General features: G+C 35.0%; 1 protein-coding gene across 1 annotated transcript in view; it reads right to left on the bottom strand.

The window, feature by feature from the left end:
* Nucleotides 1-17,311, bottom strand: part of RB1 (RB transcriptional corepressor 1) — a 152,208-nt gene that overhangs the window by 65,409 nt on the left and 69,488 nt on the right. Inside the window, 1 exon segment of the mRNA XM_078070371.1 lies at nucleotides 16,295-16,491. Within this exon segment, the coding sequence (XP_077926497.1) occupies nucleotides 16,295-16,491 (197 nt within the window).

Below are 17,311 nucleotides of genomic sequence, written 5' to 3'. Positions count from 1 at the left end.
TTTGGAAAAAAAATTTTTTTTTTTTAATCTGGTCTTTCTTTTGGGGATGGATATTGAACTGAGGTTACCCAAAATTAGGGCAATATAACCTTGCAGCGTAATAGTTTGATGCATTTTCTTCTTAAGCAGAATTACCTTTCCTATCTCATTTTTTTCTTCAAGTCTGTTATAGAAGTCTACAGATTTACCTAATTTACCTAACTTACCTAATTTATAGATTTGCCTACTTTTCTGCTCTGCTTCTCTTATAGACCCAGCAGGAAGCTGTAGGTACCGTGTTTGTGTGTGTGTGTGTGTGTGTGTGTACAAAAGCTGGGGTGGGGCCAGGCATGTATATGTATAGTGCACTGCACAAAAGCACAGGGCTTCAGCATAAATGCTGCATACCAAATCAGGGGTACCTGTATCCAGAGGGGCATCTTTTTCTAATTCATTAGTAAAGAGGAATATACATTTTCCTGATTCTTATAGGCTGGCATGAACTGAGGTGGGGGACTGGTCCAAATGTTTCATGGACCGATGTTCTCAAAATGTAGTGGCCAGACCGGCAACATCAGCATTGCCTAGAAACATGTTGAAAATATAAATTCTTGGACCCTACCCTAAAAACTTTGGGGTTGCGCCCAGCAATCTGTAACCTGTGTGTTAACAAGCCCTCCAGGTCATTTTGATGCATGCTCAAGTTCGAGAGCTACTGGCAGACAGCACTTTAAAAAAATTCTCCTGATTACTGCCTTACTCTCTATATCTGCTACTTTGAGCTTGGAGGCTAAGACTCCCACTTCCACCAGAGCCCTTTCCTGTGTGTATTCAGAGCTGTGGTTTTCTCTATTTTGTTGTATCCTTCAATATACCCCTCATTTACTTTTTATCCTCAAACCTGAATCAACCCCTCAACTTCCCTCCATAGTTTCTCTACTTTATAGTCTCAGTATTGCAGGATTTCACCCCCACGTGTGCTTTTTATTTTTCTTTTCTGTAACTTCTGGAGGGGTTTTGGGGGAGGAAGGAGGTAAAGGTGTGTGGTCAGTTTGCTATTTTGAACCAGAAATATTCTCATTTTTAAAAGCAATTGCACACGTGATGTGATGAGCACTGGGTGTTATGCGCAACTGATGAATTGTTGAACACTACATCTGAAACTGATGGTGTACTATATGTTGACTAATTGAAATAAAAATAAATAAATAAATAAATAATGAAAGCAACTGCACAGTATAAATTACACAAGAAAACATTATACTACTTAAACCCTTTTACTGCTGCTGAAAAATAATATGCAAAGGGCTTTTTCATCAAAACAAAGCAAATCCATTAATTATGAACAACATAACTTTCAATTTATTTTCTTTAAAAATGCTAATATTTTAAACTATTTAACAAATTATTGTTAGCTCATATTTTAATAGGTCATAAAAATCTATGAATCACTTTATTATAAATCTTTATTTTAAAATAAAGAACTTTTATTTCATTACATGAGTGTAAAATAGTCACACTGGACTAAATTTAGGCTTTCCAGGGGAAAAGATTTTATGTATAATGAAAAGAAGCAGTTTATTTAAATAAAAATGAATACTAAAACAGCACTAAAAATTATACCTTTGGCTTATATGTCACATACGTGATTTTTGCTGATGGCCAACATAACTGGTTTTAAAACTGTTGGGCAAAAATTGCTATATTTTGTGTTGTAGTCTTATAAGTCCTTTTTAAACTGAAACACACATAATTTTGATATAAAGAGAAGGGAAAAATATGGCCATGTATTAAAAAATCAAAAGGGACAATTATAAATAGTTTGTCTGTAAGAGATTATAGAAAAAGTTGTTGTTGTTCAAACAGAAATAATTATAAAGGTCAAGTATATCATTTTTGCACTATCATGGCAATCTCCATCCACCCATGCCATTTATTCTTCACTTGAAACTGGACTGTGGAAAAGTTTATTTTCAGAAGACCTTGTTTAAATATGTGAGTTAGATCCTGGTTTAAAAGTACATAGTACTGAAAGTTTCCAGTATGCCTATTACAAAGACAATGCAAAACTTTATATTTTTAAGAACAAGTTTATATTTTTAAGAGTTCAGTACTGGATTAGGAAATCCTATGTTCATTTTTGTTTAGGACTCATGTATTGGTAAGAGAGGAGTCATTTTACTTTTCCACCTTTCTCATTTTTACTGTTTAAAAGAAAAAAACCAAAATGAAAAAATTTAAGATATAAAAATTAGTGTTACTTAATATGCAAATGAAAAACTTTTAGATAATTATCTTAAAACATAGAAAGAGTAAGGATAATGATCAGATAGTAATAAAAATAAATAAGTTTTTATTAATTTATTAGTAAAGATAAAAATGACCAGATATTAAACTCCAAAAAGGAAATGAACTTAAATAAAAGATAGCAAGACAGATTTCTGTTAGTCTTTGGAGAATTCTTAAAGAGTATAATCAAATCTTAAAGAGAAATTATGTTATATTTTAACAGAGGCAAGAAACACTGAAACTTAGTAAGAAGAATAAAAAGTTTTTTGAAAGAGAAGCAAATTCAGCTGTTTCCTATTCTACATCTCCTTATCAGTTCTAAATCCACACTTACAGGAAGATACCATAAATACTCCTGATATTTGGCTATTTCTGACATTAGTGGAAAATATGAAGAACCAATCAGTAAATTAATAAAACCACACACACAAGTCACTGACATGCATTCTGAAGCAGACTAGGTTGTGACCGTTCAGGGTTTTAAGAACATGCCATAAATATTTGGAAAAGATAAGTATCAAAAAGTCGGTTCTTTTTATTATGAAAAGTAACAGAACTTAATTAAACTATTTAGGAACAACTGCCCCAGAGTGTTTCTAAAATTTTACTAAACTCATTATTAATAATAGCTTCTTATTTTGCTGGAGGAATTTAGAAACTATATTGATTAAAATAGATATTTCATAAGATACTTTTACTTTTTGTTTCTTTCACATCCAGATTCCAGAACCGTTCCTCACTACTAGAGTTAGGATTTAACTACGAGTTTAGAGACTGAAAATTCTAAGATTATATTCAAGCAATTTCCTAACATCAAGACCTTGCAGAAGACCCTCTGAACAAGAGTACAATTGCTTCCATTTCCACAGGTTAATAAGCACAGAGGATCTTTCTGAGCTTTTCTTCTACAATTGCTATCTCCCTTCTTGTTTGTACTTGAATAATGAACTAACATTGCCCTCGGGTAATTACTGACATGAGTCATAACTAAAGCAATATAACAAATTCCAACTGCCGCATAAGAGTGAACACTGCCCACATTTAACAATGCTGGAGTTCAGTTACACCTTTCTCCCCCCTGAACTTCTTCCATTTTGAAAAGGCAATGGGGGAGGGGAGAGCCTCAGGAGAGTTCTACATACTTCTAGTAACCGAGGATAAACAGATCCAATACTGCTTAACCGTATTCTCAGTTCTCTGTTCTTAAGAAATCACTGTATAGAAGAAAGGGAATGAAGGAACTAACAATTGTTCTATTTCTAAAATGTACCATTCTCATAAGTGTTCATTTATTCCTCACAATAACTCTGAAAGGTAAATACTATTATCCCCATTTTACACACAAGGAAACTTGAGATGCAGAGACATGACTTGTTCATAATCACACCAAGGCAAGTTCCATAGTATCTCTGAACCTCAGCTTTTCCTACCCGTAAAATAGGGATAGCATTATTTACCTTCTGTGAAAACTAACTGAGATCTGGTAACTCAAAGCCCAGTGGCTCCTGCGGCAGCACAGTGACACAGAGAGAAAGATACAAACAGAGATAAAGCAAGAATAAAGAAACCAGTCACAACACTGCATATATCCAGTAGTAAGCTAATATACACCACGAGGCAGCACAGAGGTTAAGAACACCATCTTGGAACCAGACAGCCCAAGTTAAAATTCTGGCTCTGCCATCAACTTAAGTTTTGTGGACCTGCAAGACAACAAATTCCAGCTGCAGTATAACGGCAAACACTGCTCACATTTAACAATGCTGGAGTTCAGTTACAGCTTTACAAGGAAAAGGTTCTCGATTTCTCTGTGCTTCAGTTTCTTCCCCTATGAAATGGTGATGATGACAGCATCTATTTCACAGAGTTTCCGAAGTAAAGGAGTTAACATAGTTCAGTACTTTCCACAGTGCCTGTAACAGCACACGTGCAGAAGTATGATCTATTATGATTTCTACACTGAAACGTTACATGCACAAGTGAGGACCATTTCGATGCAGGTCTGTATGATGATCAGGAAAGACTCCAAAGAATGAAGCCAGTGATGAGCTTTGTAAAAGCACTGCTTCCTACAGCAAGTTTCTAGGAGCTACACCTAAGGGACATTTCTGAGTTGTTGATTTTTTTTTTTTTTTTAACATCCCTACATTTCTTTAGTCCCTTGTGCAAATTCATGAATAAGGAAAACATATAATATGGACAATAGGGGAGGAGAAAGGGAGACATGAACGGACAAGTCTCCACAGTGAACTCTACCAATTACTCATGTGTGTCAGAGTGTTCTAAAGATTAAAGAAGGAGGAAATGCACAGAGAAAAGAACAGACTAAACAGTCAAACATGGCATGCAAGACTAGAAGGCACTTGAGTGAAGGTTTAGATAAGGAAAAGATTTTATGTTTAAAACCACAAATAGATCTGGATCAAGAACTCAGGCTGATATCAGCATTTAGTTCAGGAGAAGACTTGGATTAATTTATAATAGTCATCTCAGTTACTTTGGGTTTTCCATTTATTGTTTTTTAACATATGAGGAACCATATAAAAAACCATTTTAATGCCTCATTGATTCTTAACAATTATGAAGAAATGGAATTATTTTACTAAACTGAGCTTATATTCTTAGATCTTTTAAAATAATCATCTATTCATATTTCAGTGGATAATTATTCATATAAACTAAGTTATTATCCTTATTTTTGTTTGTGCTTTTCTGAATATCTGTACTTTTAAATTTTTCTCTAGACTAGCCCACTAGTAGAAAACAAGGATACTATCAAAAATTTTATTTCTATGATATTGCCTTTCCTTACTTTCCCTTTTCAGGCTCTACATTTTTTCATTCTTAAAGAAGACTTTAGGCATACCTGGGATCTTCTATTAAAAACTGAGAGAAAACTCAGTTCTAACATTTCAGTCTATGAAAACAGTCCTAGCTTTACAATTCAGTTCATTTTTATCCCTCCCCTCAATCTACTTGAGGTTGTCAATCCAAATACCTAATTTAATTAACCCTAAATTATTGTGGGTTCTAAAAATATATATTATATTAAAATCTCATTTCTGAGAGTTGTGTGAATCAAACACATATGCACACTAGTACTTTCTCTTAAAATATAATTTGCTCTTTTTTGTAAAGTCTTCTTTTAATCTTTTCTTCCTAAAGGATACAGTAGACCAATAATGACAGTGCACTGCTCAAAGGAGCGAGTCCACAAATGGTACTCTCTTCCCCTCCTATTATGAACTAGCTTCTAGGCAAAACATTTACCTTGTTACTCAAGATAAAAAATATATATATTGTATTTTCACTTAGAATAAAATTATTTATACTGTTGCCTTTTATAATGTACCACATGCTTGACTACATGTCATAGTGGTAATAAAAACAGTGTGAATCAACAGAAATAATATGGCACAATGGGAGCACTTTACTAGATGAACATGGAATTTGGAATCAAACCAGTCTGGGTTCAAATGCCAACTGGGTGACCTTAGACAAATTACTTAACCTTTCCAAGCCTGTTTCCACTTTTATAAAATGAAAATAGTTTTAACAACTTCAAAGGATTATTGTGAGAATTAAATTAGACAAATACTTTTGGTGTACACACACACACTTCATTTTTAATTAGTGCATAAAATTAACTGGTACATTTGTATAATATTTCATTTACTAATAGAACTAGCTTTCTAGGGGCACCTGGGTGGCTCAGTTGTTGAGCATCTGCCTTCGGCTCAGGTCATGATCCTGGGTCCTGGGATCAAGCCCCACATCAAGCTCCCTGCTCAGTGAGAAGCCTGCTTCCCCCTCTCCTACTCCCCCTGCTTGTGTTCCCTCTCTCGCTGTCTCTCTCTCTGTCAAATAAATAAATAAAATCTTAAAAAAAAAAAAAGCTTTTAAAAAAAAGAACTAGCTTTCCATTTTTAACAAGGTTAAAAGCTCTAACTTAAAAAAAAAAAAAAACCTTTAAGATTAAATTAGTCTTAAATTAGTACTCATCTACCATTGCCAAAGCTGGGCCATAATTTCCCCCAATGTGTCTAATTCCAGGTTTTCCTACTTCTGTGTCTTTCCACATTTTTACATCTGTTGCAAGTCTTTTCCTATCTACATACGATCATTCCCTCCTCTGACCCTTGTGGCTTATCTTATTTCATAATATATTACAGTAATTTACTTTTCCACCAGGTACCAAGCTCCTTTAAGACTAGGGACTATTTCCCATGTTATTATATATCTCACAAGGACAAGTACAATTCCTTTAAAATATCTGATGTACAGAATACCAGGTACGGCCCAAAGAGAACTGGGAAAAATTGAGCTAAAGGAGAACAGGGTAATGAGACCTCTGTGTAACCTTTTTATGAAAGAATCTTCCTTTAATATTTTATAAATTGTGAAGCAATCTAAAGGAATATGGATCTACACTCAGTATTGGCAAATAATTCTTAACATTTAAATAGTTTTGTAGAAACATAAAATATTTGAACTAGAAGAACTCAAACCTTTTGTTCTATCTCAGTTTACAAAGCAAGAAACTAAGACAAAAACATTAACTTGCACATGAAAGAGTCAGGACCTAAAGCCAGGTCTTCTGATTCCACATTCCACATTAGGCAGGCTATCTGTCACTGGATAAATGTGGTTTGCTCCACAAATGAAAGAACTCTCTGGCTATAGTAAGTGTATGAGGAATAGTGGAAATGAGGCCAGGAAGGGCCAGATTCCACAACCAGAGAAAAGAGGTTAAATTTTTTTGAATGGCATCAGGGAGCTATTGTACGTTCTTGAACAGGAACATGGCATAAACATTTAGAAATATTAACTTGGCACCAACGTTTAAATGAGGATAGTGGCAAAGCTGGGAGATCAAACAGGAGCCTAAATGTAAATGAAAATAAGATTAAAAAAATAATAAAATAAATCTAAGAGACACGTACATTTTTTTTCTTTAAATTGTAAGGCTCTGTATCTAACTATAGAAAAAAGAAGGAAAGAATACTCAGCATTCAAGCCTGAGTAACTTGAAAAGTAATGTAAAGACATAGATATTGGTAAGCAAAGTTGTATTCAGAACAAAAAAAAAAAATTTCAGTTTTGATTAATGAAGTCAAGTCTCCTAAATCTTAAGACGCTACTAGTTAGTTATGGGAGTTAAGGGCAAGAAATTAGGAACACATTGGGTCAGAGTGAGAAAGGTTAAAGCCTTAGCTATACTTTCAGAAAGAATCATATTTTTAAAAATTAAAACAGGAGCTCCTGGATGGTTAGTGTCTGCCTTCTGCTCGGGTCATGATCTCAGGGTCCTGGAATCGAGCCCCGCATCGGGCTCCCTGCTCAGAGCGCAGTCTGCTTCTCCTGCTTCTCCCTCTATCACTCCCTTGCTTGTTCTCTCTGTCTCAAATAAATAAAATCCTTTAAAAAACATTAAAAGGTTTTCTCTTGCTGGCAAAAAAGTAAATATACGGTTATTTTAAATAACTCATGAAGAGCTTTTAAAAACCCAACATAAAATATTTTCCTTTATAATAGCATGGCTATTGTATAAATACAATATATGGCATTACATTATTTCATCCTCCTTACCCATATTCTTAGAAAAGTGTTATATATGACTTAATCATTGTCTTACAGTTCACTCACTTTCCTGAGACACAGCTCCCAGTAAAATGTAACTTTTTTAAAAAAACAATGTCTCATGGTAGATACTAAAACCTTTCTGTAAAGTGCACCAGAGGTTAATGATCTACCATACAAATATAGAACAGATATCCTTTTTGGCTTTTTCAAAGCCACAGGCTTTTCTGCCTTTTGTGTTCACTTCCTGTCAAATGTGGCATTTCAAAAGGACACCAAAAAAGCTTAAAAATTTGTTTATAAGTTTGTCATCAAATTGGGACTCTAAAAATATAAGCTATTCATTATAACTGTGCTGATATGTAAAACAGGTCTTCATTTAAAATTTGGAAAAATAATAAAAGAGAAATGTTTTTAATCTTGTCTATGTAAAAGTGCTGAAGGAAGAAATTTGCTAATGTTTGGTGACTACAAAAAGGTAGTATGATAGAATCCATTTTAATGAGTCAGCTATATTTAACAACAATTAAAGGATACTCAACTTTCTTGTGACTTACTAAAATTAAAACAATAGTTAATAACTAGTACTTCTATGATCTCCATATAATAAGTACCCCTCCAAAACAGTATTAGTCAGAAGATATGATGCATTTAATATAGGAAAACATAAATAAAATATTTAGGGTATCCTAAATATTCCTTAAATATACATATTTATAAAAATTTTATCAGTAAATACTACGCATAACTCTTTCAGCCATGATGATGAAAGAACAAACAGGACTTGTCTTAAACAACTAAAAAGTTGAACAACATAAATGAAAGAATAGATTTCTGCATTGAACAACAGGTAGCAAAGGACAGTAATCCCTGAGAAAAAGAAAACAAATGGTAAACCCAACCACTGCCTCAGTTTACTGCATGGAGAGGGTTCCCAGGCTACAGGCAAAGAGAAGAAATTGAAATAAAGCCCAGTGGTCTTCCTGGCAGAAAAAACAGAGTTCAGAATTCAAGAAAGCCAAGGTAGCTAAATTGAGCTGCACAAAATACCAGAGAGGATAGAGTTACACAAAAAGGGAAAGAGTTGCAAAGAGAGAGCTCCAGAGATCTACGGAGGGTAACGCTCAAGTCTTCAGGGGAGAACCCATCAGAGCATACAAGCTACCCAGAGCCAAAGAAAAACCACTGGAAAAAGCAGAACCATTCCAGAAACTGACACGGGGCCAAGAAGAGCTCTGATTTCCACCAGCCAGAGTGGAAAAACCTTTTACTACATGGAACATCAGGTAGAGTACTCAGAAGGGTGTTATAGATTAGCCATAGATTAAAGACTGCATGGGCTTGGTCTAAAAACAACAACAAAAGTCTTGAAAAGGATCAAATTATTTCCAAGGAACCAAATTGTGTACCAAAACACAACTGAAGCATACTGAAAGGAATATGAAAATATCCAGGATTCCATAAGGTAAAAATCACAATGTCTGGAACCTGATAAAAAAATTACAAGGCAGACCAAAAAAGGAAAAAAAAAAACTAAAAAGGAGAAGTATCAGTCAATAGAAACAGACCTAAAAACACAAAAATGTTAGAATTCATAGACAGGGACTTTAAAACTGTTATTATAACTATATTCCATATGTTCAAGAAGGTAAAGGAAAGCCCAAACATGTTTTTCCCCCAAACATGTTAAAGAGAGATACAGAAGACATAAAAAAGGATTCAAATAAAACTTTTTAAAAATGATAAATATAGAGGGGCGCCTGGGTGGCTCAGTTGGTTAAGCGACTGCCTTCGGCTCAGGTCATGATCCTGGAGTCCCAGGATCGAGTCCCGCATCGGGCTCCCTGCTCAGCGGGGAGTATGCTTCTCCCTCCGACCCTCCCCCCTCTGCTCTATCTCATTCTCTCTCTCAAATAAATAAATAAAATCTTAAAAAAAAATGATAAATATAGTGTCTAAGATTAAAAATGCAGTAAATAGAAAAATAATAGCAGATTAGACATTTCGGAGGAAAAAATTAGTGAACTTGACGACATAGCTATAGAAACTATCTAAAATGAAACAAAGAAAAATACCTGGGGAATAAACAAAAACAGAGTATCAGTGAGCTGTAGGACAACTTCAAGTCACCTAGTATATTTATGACTGGAATCCCTGAAGGGAGAGGTAGGAGGAGTCAACTAAAATATTTTAAGAAAATAATAGACAAAAATTTCCAAATTTGATGAAACCTATAAAGTCCACATATCCATAATTCTTCTGATGTATTGTTGAATGTAGCTTGCTAATATTTTGTTGAGGATTTTTGCATCTATGTTTATCAGGGATATTGGCCTATAGTTTTCTTTTTTTGTAGTGTCTTTGTCTGGTTTTGGTATCAGGATAATGCTAGACTCACAGAATGCATTTGGAAGCTTTCCTTCCTCTTCTGTTTTTTGGAATAGTTTAAGAATATTCTCTCTTTAAGTGTTTATCTCTTAAGCATTATCTCTTTAAGTGTTTAGTGGAAATCACCTGTGAATCTCTCTGGTCCTGGACTTTTATTTTTTGGTAGTTTTTTGGTTATTGGTTCAATCTCATTACTAGTAATTGATCTGTTCAGATGACATACTATATATATACAAAATCCTAAACACTCCACTAAAAAACTAGCAGAATAAATGAATTCAGTAAAGTTGCAGGATACAAATTAATACCAAGAAACTGGATGCATTTCTATACACTTGTATAACAAAGCTGCAGAGAGAGAAATTAAGAAAACAATCCCATTTAAAATTGTACCAAAAAGAATAAACACCTTGGTATGAACTTAACCAAGGAGGTGAAAGATCTGTATCTGAAAACTATAAAACACTGATGCTGCCTATAGGAAACCTACTTTAAGTATAAAGTCACAAATAGGTTAAAAGTAGAAAAATGGGAAAAAATATGCCAAGCTAATATTAATGAAAAGAAAGCTGGAGTGGTTTTACTAATCAGACAAAGCAGTTTTCAGAGCAAAGAATAGTAGGAGGGACAAAAAGGGTCATTTCATAATAACTAAGGAGTAGATTAATCAAGAAGACATTACAATTCTCATTGTTTATGCACCTAAATTCTATATGTAAGACAATGAACTAGCTATTGTGAAAAACGTTTTTTAAGAAGTTAGACAGGAGCTTTTCTTTTCAGGAACTCTCTAACCCTCTGCCCCTCCTAGAACCTCTTATCTCAGAGTCACTTCCATCAAGCATTGAAGACTTTGGTCCCTAGTCCACATTCCTCCTCTCTACCACATGTCCTGGGTGACTTCATCTCTCACTCTGCCTCTTGGTTCCTTGACCACCTCATTTCCAATGGTCTTCACCTCCATTCCAAATCATTCATGTGCTCTCAAGATTATTTCTTAGAATACAGTAAACTATCCAAAATGTTCTAGCTCTGGAATATAAAGTTGAAATCTCTTACTCTCTATTAAATTTCATTAAAAGCTGTTTCTTAAGGGGCGCCTGAGTGGCTCAGATGGTTGAACATCTGCCTTTGGTTCAGGTCATGATCTTCAGGTCCCGAGATTGAGCCCCAAGTTGGGCTCCCAGCTCAGCGGGGAGTCTGCTTCTCCCTCTCCCTCTGCCTCTCCCCCTTGTGCTCTGCTTGTGCTCTCTCTCTGTCTCTCTCTCTCAAATGAATGAAATCTTTAAATAAATAAACAAACAAATAAATAAAATAAAAGCTGTTTCTTTTTTTTAAAGATTTTATTTATTTGAGAGAGAGAGAGAGAAGGGGGGGCGGAGCAGAGAGAGAGAGAGAGAGAAGCAGACTCCCGCTGAGCAAGGAGCCTGATGCGAGGCTCTAACCCAGGACCCAGAGATCCTAATGTGAGCCGAAGGCAGTTGCTTAACCCGATTGAGCCACCCAGGCGCCCCAACAAAAGCTGTTTCTTAAAACTTTGACTTTGTTCATCAGTCTCCTCCTATGTCCTCTATGCAACTGAAACTACAACCATACCACTTTAATCACTCTGACCAACTTCATCTTATTTGCCCCATTATCACTTGACTGCATCTGTGTAGGCAAAGCCCAAAATCCTGGGTCAATCTAGCTGTTCATTTTTTCTAATCTTACAACTGGCTGCTAGGTGATGCTGGAAAAAATAATGCCACCACAAAGAACGGGAGTAGCACTACAAATTTAAAATTTATACCTTCAACATTTCCTTCAGTGCTGCTAGGCAATCCTCGTATCTTTCATCACTCAGTTCTATTATTCTCCTCAGCAACAATTTAAAATTGTGACCACTCTCCTCAAACTTCTGACTACACCACTTTGCACTCCCTACCCCAACCCATCAACCCACCTTCAGCAAATTACCTCAGCTCTATTTTATAAAAAAAAAAGAAATAAATAAAAGCCATACAATGGAAAGTTCCTCATTTTTCTGCCATGGCACCCACATACCTTACTTGTAACTGCTTCCATTCTTTCCATTTGCCACACAATATTTCCCATCCCACCTTGCCTCTCCTCAAACAAGAGATGACATCTATTCAAGGGAACCCCTTGAATCTGGACAGGCCCTGTGACTGCTCTCACCAATAAAACAGAGCTTCCAGCTATAGTCCTTTCAGAAGCCTTTTGGAAGCCAGCTGCTATGTAAGATGCATGAGTATCCTGAAACCAAAATGCTATGCGATGCATAGCTTCTCATATGAGAAGGCCAGGAGGATGAGATGCCACCTAGAGTAGGAAGGGAAGGAAAGAAAAGGTGACCATGTACTGAGGGGAAGCGAGGGGCCAGATTTGTGAATGAAGAAACATCGTGGAGAGGCGCCTGGGTGGCTCAACTAGTTGGGCATTGGACTCTTGATTTCAGCTCAGGTCACGTTATTAGGGTTGTGAGATTGAGCCCCATGTTGGCCTCTGCACTGGGCATGGAGCCTGCTTAGGATTCTCTCTCTTTCCCTCTGCTCCCAACCTCTCCCTCTCTAAAAAGGAAAAAAAGAAAAAATAGAAGCATCATGGAAGTAGATCTTGCCCCTGACACCACACAGTCAAGGATGAACTGCCTAGTCAAGCTCTTCCCAAATCCCTGACCCAGAGAATCATGAGCAAAATAAAATGGTTGTTTTAAGCCACTAATGTGTCATCCTGCAACACAGAACACTCATAATGGCTGTTTTCCATCCACATTTAATCCTACCTTTCCCATCTTAAAAAATAATCTTCCCTCCACCTCACACACTTGGCAGCTATATCTTTATTTCCCTTCACAGACAAGACTCCAGTAAAAAGCTATCCACAATCACTGTCTCCACTTTATCCCTCATTCACATCTCATCAAAATCCCACTGCAATCTATTCCTGCCTCCACTACTTCTATTAACAGTCCTTGCTACCATCACCAGTGGCTTCCTTGTTGACCCTCTTAATATGCTGGGTAATCTTAGAATTGTATCCTGGACATCATAAATGTTAAGTTGTAAAGATTTCTGGATTCCGTTATTTTTTTTCTCAAATAGGCAAAAGCATGTAATTATTTTCACTGAACTTGGATCTGTAAACTTTTTATTTGGGCAGCAGCTCCTGTCTCAGTTCAGATCTTCTTTCATTAAGCTGTTAATCCATTACACTGCAATAATTCAGTTTTCACACAGAGAAGTGGGTAGACAGGATTTGTCCACTCTCTTCAGTAGCCAAGGTTTCCCCAGCTTCTGTTTTCTTCATTGGCCCCGGCCAGAAAGCCTGCAGTTTTCTTCTCACTTGCACCCCCCCTCCTTGTCCTATTTCACTTCCCCACTTAGCCCTGGGCTAAAAGCTTCCTTCCCAGGCTCTGAGCTCCTCTTCTCTCCTGAAGAGTCTGTCTACTCTTCCTGTCCAGAGATTTCAGGCAGTTGCTTTCCAAATCATGTAGAGGTTTTATAACTGTCTCTTTTGAGGGGAGTCATATGGTTGGGTCTTCCTCCACCATCACCAGATGCATAGGTCCCTCACAGGTTTTTGAGTTAGCATGATGATACTTGCATTTTAAAAAAGATTTCTCTGGTTGCTGCTAGAGAAATAGTCTTAAGGTAGTTAGAGATGCAGGGAGATCAATAGGAAGAGTCCACAATATTCCCGGGAAGAGAGACCATTTAGAAAATAAAGTGTATCTTGGTTTATTAAGCTTTTTTTTTTTGAGAAAAATCTAATGAATTTTGAATATATTAAAAGTAAGATCTAAATCTCACTTCATTATCTGCTGGCATTATAAACTGCTTAACAGATTTAAAAGGCATGAATATCTGGAAGTCATTTAATCTAACCCTTAGGTATGGTTTGTTCTGAATCACCTCTAATTCCCTTAAATTTCCAGGGAACAAGATTTCACCAGGTTTTTCAATAGATTGTTTATTTAGCATTTTATACTTATATATTGCCTGTTAATCTCTCTGGGACCAAAACAAAGAAAGGTGTGCTTTTTCCTTCAAGTTACTCTATTCTTGATTTATTATTTCTCAAGATTGTGAAGCAAAGATGCCGGAACCCTTCCCCATGCAACCATTAAAAACACGATGATGTTCTTTCTTTTATTAAATTATTGGGAAGAAAAAGTAAGTAGTACCTCACTTGATATTTCCCTAGATAAACAATACTGTTTGAATCTAAGTTTAATGAAAAATTCTTATTATGATACAGAATCAAAAGACTATTAAAGTTTGCTCTGATTATTGATCTGGGTGCCGGTAACAGGAGTGTGTGCAATTTATGAAAAATTCATCAAACTATAAACTTGTAATATATACTTTTCTGTATATATGTTATACTTCAGTTAAAAAAAAAGGTTTGTGAAAGCTCAAATATATCTATGGTATGTACCTTCTCTAAAATGTCAATTATTCTCTTAGGAAAAATTCACAGTATTTTATTTGTGTGGTATGACTTATCTTCACACTTAACCTATTCCCTTAATGATTAAAAAAGTAAAAATTTTAAAAGTAAAAAAAGTTTTTAAAAGTTCAAACATTAAAAATATATGACAATAAAAATCATCTATAATTTTATCCTCTAGAGATAGTAGAGGCTTATGACTTCCACATCCTATTAATAAATTAAACATTTCTCCTGGCTTTGGACATGTCACTTTTTCTCCAAAAATTCTCAAAAATAAAGGGATATTGTTTAGAATCCTAGAACACCAGTAATTGAACTAAACAGGCTTGAGCACAAGCAACTCATAAACAGTAAATTTCTATTTCCTCCACAATTTTTAGAGCCCACATCTTTTCTGTATCTTCACAATGTCTACCCCAATGCAAGCCATGCTGTAGATGTGTACTGATGGGGAAAAAAATAATTCTCTAAAAGAAATAAAAACAGTCACTTTCATTTGATACAGCAATGTCTTGATTTCAGTGTCTAGAAGGAGAGGGCACATGAGCCTCCGAACAGTACTTCTTATTATATTTATTTATCTACTGATTCATTTTTGTCATTCTCATTTAATCCCCCAGAAATCCCCTAGATTTCTAAACACGTCTTTTCTTATAAAGTAGAAGCTCCTGTATAATGGAGTCACATTAAATTCAATTACAGCAATGCCACCGCTTCCTGTCAACTTCCCCTACTTCTCTCCTGTTCTGTCTACTCTGTTCACACAGCACTGCAAGAAAACACTAAGAAATAAGTTATCTCTTACCCATTAAGTTTTTAAAACATTAAAAAATTAAAACTAAGGGTTACATGTACAGATTAGAATTCTAGTGTAACTAAAGTCTTAATGTTTTCATTGCCATTTCTATATACTGTCATAAATGAAAAGTGATATGCTTAGCATGCAACACAGTTTCAAAAGAAACCAACTCTATATTAACCTACAAATCTGATGAGTCACAATTACCCAACTATGCAGATTTAAAAAGCATAACACAGAAGAACTTCAAATAAGTATTTTACTATTACTACATAGAAAATGCCATCTTTATGAAACAAAAGCCTTATCAATAGCTTATATGCTATAAATAGAATACCTAGAGAATATGATTTGTGCTCCTATAACACTATGAACAATAACTGAACTATAGTACAAATAAATTGAACCAGAAAACTGTACTTTGTTAAATCACCTAAATAGCATAATCCCAATTTTTACCATTTTGTTGGAATTTAACAGCATTTAAATTTTCAAACATGACACCTCTATTTTAAATATACTGCTCAAATACTTTAAGGAATTCTGCTTTGTTTTAAAGTGCCATGTTTTCATTAAAGCTATTCCTAAATAAATCATTGTATCAGATGGTCTGGGGAGCCCAAGTAAAAGAAAACTCCATTTTAATATTCCACTTAACTCTTGGGCTATACACTGAAATTGCATTATTCATTAAATTGCATATGTGCTCTTGAGGTAAATTTTAACAAATACCTCTCACTAACAGATAACTGTTATCCATTTGCATATTAATATCTTTAATTATTTTAGCTAGTTACTTACAGAGAGCCATGCAAGTGATTCCATGATTCGATGTTCACATCGTTCTAAATGTTTTATCATTTCTCTGGTCAAGTTGGCTTCTGCTTTGATAAAACTTTCAATCACTTTGTAAAAATCAAAGGCTTTTAAATTAAGTACATTCAGAATCCATGGGAAGGACAAATCTGTTCCAGTATCAAGATTCTGAGATGTACTTCCTAAAAATGAAAGAAAAAATGTAACTTAGGTATGAAATGTTAAGCCTTGAATTACGTATTTTCAGTTTGGAAGGTTTTATCAAACAAAAATTTTAAAACAGCAGAAAAGCTAAACAAAAATTTTTATTTAAAGCAGATTTTTTTTTTAATTTTGTTTTTTAAATTTATTTTAAGTAGTCTCCATGCCCAACATGGGACTTGAATTCACGACCATGAGATGGAAAGTTGTGTGCTCTACTGACTGAGCCAGTCAGGCATCCCTAGAGCAGAAATTTTTCCATAGACTCGTAGGAAATAGGCTTCTAAATTCTGAGTGTATATGCACATATGTTTTTCCTAAATAGAGGGCTCATGCTTATATCAAATTTTCAAAGGTTAAATACTCTAAACTTATATCAGGAACGGGTTTAATATCTAAGCAGCAATGCATTAGCATATCCATTTTCACAGTCTCATTAATCCCGGATGTGGGGAGGGAAGGACGCTTTAAGATTTTGCTAATTTGGTTAGAAAATGGTAACTCTTTTAAATGTGCATTTTTTGGTTATTAATGAGGATTCACAGTTTTCCATATATGTTTCTCTTTTATTGTGTATTTGTATCCTTAGGTAAATTTTCTTTGTTTTTGCAAACAAAACTTCTTATATTTGTTAACATTTTTGCAAAACAATACTATATGTCTAAAATTATATTTAAAAGAAAATACCATGAGTGGCCTCTGTTCTGTTTATCTGGTAGACTCTAGCTCTAACCTTTGGTTTCATGACCACAGAATCTATAGCAGTGTTTCCATATAGGTAAATGCTACTTGTTAGCACTC

This window comes from Halichoerus grypus, chromosome 4 (assembly GCF_964656455.1).
Source record: "Halichoerus grypus chromosome 4, mHalGry1.hap1.1, whole genome shotgun sequence".
NCBI lineage: Eukaryota > Metazoa > Chordata > Mammalia > Carnivora > Phocidae > Halichoerus > Halichoerus grypus.
This window is presented reverse-complemented; position numbering and strand designations above follow the sequence as displayed.